General features: G+C 35.6%; 1 protein-coding gene across 1 annotated transcript; it reads right to left on the reverse strand.

The window, feature by feature from the left end:
- Positions 1-870: 870 nt before the first annotated feature.
- Positions 871-2,747, reverse strand: LOC127507874 (uncharacterized). Its single transcript, XM_051885305.1, has one exon. The coding sequence runs from the start codon at positions 2,745-2,747 to the stop codon at positions 1,155-1,157; it is 1,593 nt and encodes a 530-aa protein (XP_051741265.1). The 3' UTR covers positions 871-1,154.
- Between the last annotated feature and the right edge of the window lie 4,412 nt (positions 2,748-7,159).

Raw genomic sequence — 7,159 nt, forward strand, 5'->3', positions numbered from 1 at the left:
ATCAAACACAACTATTAAAAAAGGTTCAAACATTCACTGAAGCTCCAGAAGGAAACACGATGCATTAAGAGTCGGGGGGTGAAAACTTTTGAACAGGATGAAGAGGTCCAAATTTTTCTTATTTCGCTTGAATATCATTTTTTTTTTCATTTAGTACTGCCCTTCGGAAGCAACAGAAAATACTTGCATGTTTCCCGGAAGACAAATTAAATACAATTTAGCTTGATCTTCAAATTCCAAATGTTTTCACCCCCCATCTATTAATGCATCATGTTTTTTTCTGGAGCATCAGTGAATGTTTGAACCTTTTTTAAAAGTTGTGTTTGAATCCCTCAGTTGTCCTCAGTGTGAAATGATGGATCTCAAAATCATTCAGTCACTGCTGTAAAGGGTTCAAATATGCAAAAAATGCTTGAAAACTGAAGAATCTGCAGGACCTGGAGGATTTTTCTGAAGAACAGAGCTCAGTTTAACTGCTCAGAACAAACAAGGGACTCATGAACAACCATCACAAAACAAAAAAACAGTCATAGATCATCCAGGTAACCACACACAGTATTAAGAATCAATGGTTCACATACTTATGAATGGGGTCATTTTAATAAATTCAGCTATTTTTTTGTCTTATGGATTATATAAAAACATCTTTTATGTAAAATATCTTACTCAGGACAGTACTAAATAAAAAATAACATGCATTTTGTATTATCTCCCTTATTTTGTTAAAATTATTAACATTTTCACAGATTCTGCAAGAAAATAATTGCAGTAATCAAATAGTATTTTGCATTTGCTGATTTAGCAGATGCATTTATCGAAAACAACTTATAAATGATGAAATAGAGAAGCAAGTGTGATGATAGATATGGACACAATTTCAGGATCATATTTCAGATTTCCTGTGAGTGTACTTCAACGTGACTAACACTCTTTACACATAAAGGGAAAGTTCACCAAAGAGAATTCTGTCATCATTTACTTACAATAATGCAATTCCAATCTTTATGCATTTTCATTTTGGGGTGAACTATTGCATCAAGAAAAGGACTATGCAGTGGAGCCATTGCCTTGAGGGCAGCCCCTGACATAAACTGACCCGAGTTGATCTTTTCCCGATCTGGTTCTCCTCTTCTATCACTTTCACTCCCGTTGTATTAACATTTTTTAGAAACTCTTTTATGTAACCTGGAGATCCTTTTTTTCCCTCCTGCTGTTTTCTTGATGTTTTCCAGTGTTTTGGCTTTTTCAGGTTCTTTGATTTCTTTCAACTTCTCAATCAGAAAATCAATGTGCTGAAGTGTGATCAGAGATTCAACATTGAGTGCAATAATCTGCAGAGTTTCCACACAGTGAAAAGCTTCCATTACCAGCTTTACTTTCTCCATCTGTAATTCCTGCAGTTCTTCTTCCAGCTTCTTGACCACAGACTCGCCATCCCTAATTTTGTCTTCATATTTTTTCTTTAACTCTTCATATGTTCTCTTCTCTTTCTTTGTTTCATATATTTTTGCTTCTTTGACGTGTGTGCTGTAGTGACATTTATTTGTGCACACTGTACAGTGATTATTTTTCATCATGCTGCACCATGATAGATTTTTGGCCCACCAGCATCCTGGGCAATGACAGTTTTCCTCACAGACGGTGCAGCACATTGCTGCTTTGGCTACAGAAGGATCAATATCCACCTTGTCTTTGTAGACCATATCAACTTCATACTCAAGGTTTTCATTGTTTTTGACATATTCCTTGTTCTGCTCAAGAGCTTCTTGAGTTTGTTTCAGCTCATTTTGCTTTTTGTCTATCACTTTAACACGTAATTGTAAATTGCAGATGTTTGCATGCCACTGCTTTTGTTTCTGCAAAACATCTTGAGTCATCTTCAGGGATTTTGATTTTACACTCTCAAGAAACTTGAAAAATATTGCCCCCCCTCGAATACTGCGATTCCATGATTGTTCCAGTGCCTGTTCATGAACTTCAGCATATTCTTCATCATATTTTTCATCAGGGGTCTGAACTTGGCAGTTGTCAAACAGGAAAAACACTGGCTGATTCTTGTGATTCACTGCACACTTGATTTTAGCCTCTGTGATGGCTGTCAGGGCATCTTTAGGGTAAGTTCCAGATGAGTATGTGAAGAGCAAGACAATGTTTTCAGCAATATCTCTTCCAAATAAAGACTGAACAGCATCAAATATGTATATTTGTCTGTCAGAGAGTCGATTTTGGGTTGCTTTAACCACCAGACACACTGCATGTATTTCATGAACCTCTTCTGCAGATTTTATTAAGCTACACAAACTCAAGGCGATCTCTTTATCCATTTCAATACTCCGTGTGTCTCCATATCCTGGAGTGTCGACAATTGTTAAATGGATTGGACTCTCTTGTGGATAAAACCCATAAACAGTGATACTGGAGGTCTGACTGTGAACTGATGTTCGGTCACTCTGATCATCTGTGATCTCAAACCAAACCTTGTCTTCTCTCTGAACACCCAACATGTAGTTGATTATCACATTGATCAGGGTTGTTTTTCCTGTTCCTGTTTCTCCAACCATCAGAATGGTTTTATGGGGTTTGTCTTTGTTTCTTTCACCAAAGGTACATTTTCTATATGGCCTATATTCATTGGGAAGGTCTTCCCTCAGTTTCAGATGGTATCGAGTAGGAGTACCACTTCCAATTACACTACATTGGTTGATGATTTCAGCAATATTGTGTATTTTATGTTCTAAACTGGCCATATCTGTAATATAAAGCAGAAAACAACATTTTATTTCATCTGATTTTGAAAGAAATGTACAAAAAAGAGAATACAGTACAACATCGTTGGAGTCCAGGAATCTGCAATATGATTATGATTCAGACACCTTCACAATATTATGGCAGATTCAGAAACAGATACTCATTTTTTTAAATTAAAATACGTTTTACATCAGGAATGTGATCTGCAGTCTCTACAAAATGTGGCAAACATGGCAGAATATTATAAGCTGGTAATCTAATAGAATTGAACCTATAGGGTTCAACTAAGTGGACATGTAGCTGAAAAGGGCTTTGTGAGTTATGGCTATTTTTAAACATGCAAACGTTGATGAAATGTTTGATTATTTTAGCAGGTAAAAAAATCATAGTAAATTTATATAAAATGCAATATTAACAGTACAATTTAAAGAATAAAATCTGTATTATTCATACCCTTCAGTAAAATCATGATTGGTTCCAGGTTTGAGAGTCCTTCTAGTTATTTGTTATACAAATTTGTTACGACTTTGTTCTGAAGGACATAACTTATACAGTAGTAAACATGTATTTTTAATAATAATTTTGTTTATATGAAGGAACATTAAATCAACCCTATTTATGTACTGATACGCACTATTGTAATAACTGCATTATATGCAGTAAGATACAATTTGAGACAAATCATCACAATATCACATTGAATCAGAGCTTACAGAAGAGCAATACAAGTGCAATATGTTGCAGTATTACCTGAGTGCCAGTGTTTCCTTCTCTAACTCACTTCAGGAACTTACAGACAGGAAGATCTGCAGTTGTATTTATACATGTGCAACACCCATTTATTTCAACCATGTGACCTGCAAGAAAACATAATATATAATTTTAGCTCATTCAATTATTATAATGGTGATGTGCATCCTTATTTCTATGAAAGAATGTGAACGTTATAGTCACGGCTCTATGCTTGTTTAGATTATAGACAATACAGTTTATTAAACTTTAAAGCATTTAAGAACATTCCATTGCTGAAAGCTCTTGCTTCTCACAGCGCACACACATAGACAGAAACTTCTCTCAAATACTCACTAGAATAACTTTGTCAAATGAAACACTTGTGCACATGCAATTCACACACAAGCTTTGACACTTGATACTAGGGCTGCACGATTTATTGCACGATGTGAAAAATAACACTGAAATCATGCTTAAATGCGATTCTTACTGCGGCTATGAAATCGCAAAGGCTGCCGTTATTTTTTTATGCGCAGCTTGTCAATGAAGTATGGCTCCAAATGCTAATCCATCTGAAAGCACTGCGAGTTTGAATCGCTTATAATCTACATTTAAAAGCATAAAATCTGTATTCATACCCTATAAACATAAACGTCAAACATCTTTCCAGACATAAGAAGCATTTATTAACATCTTGTCCAACAAAAGACCACATTTAATAACATGTTTTACTCCAAACTCACTTCATAACAATAATTGAGCATCCTTCTGTGAGATGATATGGCTTCTTAAGGCCCCGATATACTTCAAACGAAATCGAAGAACGAACTGATGTGACGTCATTTTGAACAAAATCAGGCCAAAATGAAGTTCGAGGAAAAGTTCGCTTCAGCTGCAAAACACCTTCATGCCACCATTGGTCCGTGAATGCATTGGCACCGCCTTCATTCGCATGGAAGTTTTCTTTGACTCATTTGATCTGTTGAGTTCGTTGAGGTAAGATCTCTGTGGGTGAAAACATGAACACACTGGATAGCCACTTTATAGTACAAAATGAAGTTGTGCTTCTGATGAAATGAGGCACTGACACTGTTTTTCATGTTTGATACTGTAGAGCTGCTTGCTTTTAGCAATCTATTGAATAAAATCTATTCTATATGCTATATAAATAAACGTGACGTGACTGGAGTGCTAATTTGCAGAGCTCATGCTAACATACCCATGTTATGATCAGACGCTTTTCTTATGCTTTCTATATAAAAAATGCTTGCTGTTTTCTCATTTTTGTTGTTTATTTTCATACTGTGAAGAAAGTGTACAGCACGTATTTACATATTCATCTTAACGTCGCTCTCAGCAGTGTGGGCGGCGTCAATGTTCAATTACAGTATATCGTATATTATTTACACATAATTTTTAATCAAAGTGTTTCAATCTTCTGTTTATTCAGTTACAGCGATATTATGATGCCCATAGGGATTTCCTGGAATGATGCGTGTTATCTACTTCTACGGCAGGGCATATTTGGAGTTTCTGCACAAGAGCGCCCTCTGGCTTTCAGATGGAGAAGCATTTACTACTGATCACAGAGCCGTACAGCTCTGACAAGCCATGCATAAAATAATCACATCCTTTGCCAAATCGCGATAAATTGTGCAGCCCTACTTGATACTGTACATTTAGTGAAATAGCTACTATCTAAAAGACCATGTAGAATTTAGAAACCCTTGTTATTAGCGACACTGCTGGCCGTTACGTGAACTGCAGCCAGCAACTTAATGCTCATGCTTGCACTTGTGCACAAGTAATGTACAAGAGACTGAACGTGATTCAAAGCCCTGGTATACTCACGGCAAAATTTTTATCATTCTTCGAGGTTGTAATATCTTTGCAACAATATACTAACGAACATCCTGGGTGCTGTCCACGCTGCTGAGAGCAACATTTAGATGAATATGTAAATATGTGCTGCGCACTTTCCTCCCAATAACAAAATAAACATCTGATCATAGTGATGTGGATATATTTGCACAAGTCCTGCAATTCACCAGCATCATGGTGACAGATGAGGCCTTTAAAATTTCACTGTTATAATAGTTTGATTATAAAGTATAGAGTATGGATTTGGCTATGTGAGACTATAGTTTGAATGAATCTCTTTTCTTTGCATGACATCACGGATCTGCCAGGCTCCCACCTCAGCCAAACACAGTGCACTTCCTCACCAGAATACTAACCACGCACACCCACATCACCCTCAGGCAATCTTCTATCGCCCTACAATCCATCACGCTCTTTAAATTCACAAAACTCTGGGCTTCTGGCTGTACTTAGGATATCTAAGTCCACTAAAGGCGGGAGAGCATTTTCGCATTTGGCTCCTAAACTCTGGAATAGCCTTCCTGATAGTGTTTGGGGATTGTTTCAAAGCAGCTTTACAGTAATAACAGGAAAATAATTAAACAAAGTTTGTTTTGGCCACACAGCAGCTCTAGAAGAAAATAGTGTCATTGCCCAGCTTAAGTAAGTTTTGTGTTGATTTTTTCCATTGTAAAAATCATTAGTTATTAATTTAGTAAATTTATCTATATAGCAGATCTGTGGAAAACAGTGATGTTATCGTCCATCTTAATTCAGTTCACATACAATGGTGTCAATGCAGACAGATCAAAAACATTGTTGAATATCAAGTGTCCCCAACTAAGCAAGCCAGAGGCAACAGCGACAAGAAACCCAAACTCCATCAGAATTTCCATCATCATCACTCAACCATCAGCACCTGATCATATATTCTCTTGACATTGACACCATAACAAATGTGTTTTATAAACACTCAATTACAGCAGTCAGAGAACAACTGACACATTAAAGTCACAAGCCCAATTAAAGCCAACACTCACCTCAAAGATGGTAACTTCAAATGAATCTCAATATCTAAATCTGTTAATTCTCATAAGAACTTCTGTAGACGTCTGACAGAAATGAAGTCAGTCTAGTTAGTAATAAGTGAAGCTAGTAATGTTTTGCAGAGTTTGTAGAGTTTAATCAGATCTTGAGATTCAGTGATTCTGCTAGTTAACAGCAGGTGTTGATCATTAATGTGCCACGCGTCTGGAGAAAGAGAAAACGCACAATGCCGACTCAACATCATGATGTCTGACAGCATGACAGCATCGTCTATCGGCCCAACCCTAGCTAATATGTAACAATCCATATCCTTCTGATCGTTTAAATCAAGTAATTTCTTTTAACTTGTATTTTTAAAAAAGAGGGATTGTTTAAATAAATCTATATCTACTTGATTGGATAAAGCAAATAATTTCTAATACATATTTCTTAAATGAGAATCTTTGTTTTGATTAAATCTATATCTTTTTGTTTAGATCAAAAATATAATTTAAATTAATTGACTTTCTTCAACAAGAAAAATATACTTTGAGCCAGGCTTTATAAAATAGTTTTCATAGACATAGAAAATATAAAATATAGATGTGAACCATTACACTATTTTTTTTAATTGGATGAATGAAAACATTTCTCCAATGTAAATTTTTTTAATAGGTTGAATGAAAACATTATTTCAGTGTAAAATAGTTTTCATAGACATAGATAATATTGTTTAGGGCAAGTTATTCATTTTTCAGTGTTATAAAATATAGATGTGAACCATTACCCTAAA

Source organism: Ctenopharyngodon idella, chromosome 3 (assembly GCF_019924925.1).
Source record: "Ctenopharyngodon idella isolate HZGC_01 chromosome 3, HZGC01, whole genome shotgun sequence".
NCBI lineage: Eukaryota > Metazoa > Chordata > Actinopteri > Cypriniformes > Xenocyprididae > Ctenopharyngodon > Ctenopharyngodon idella.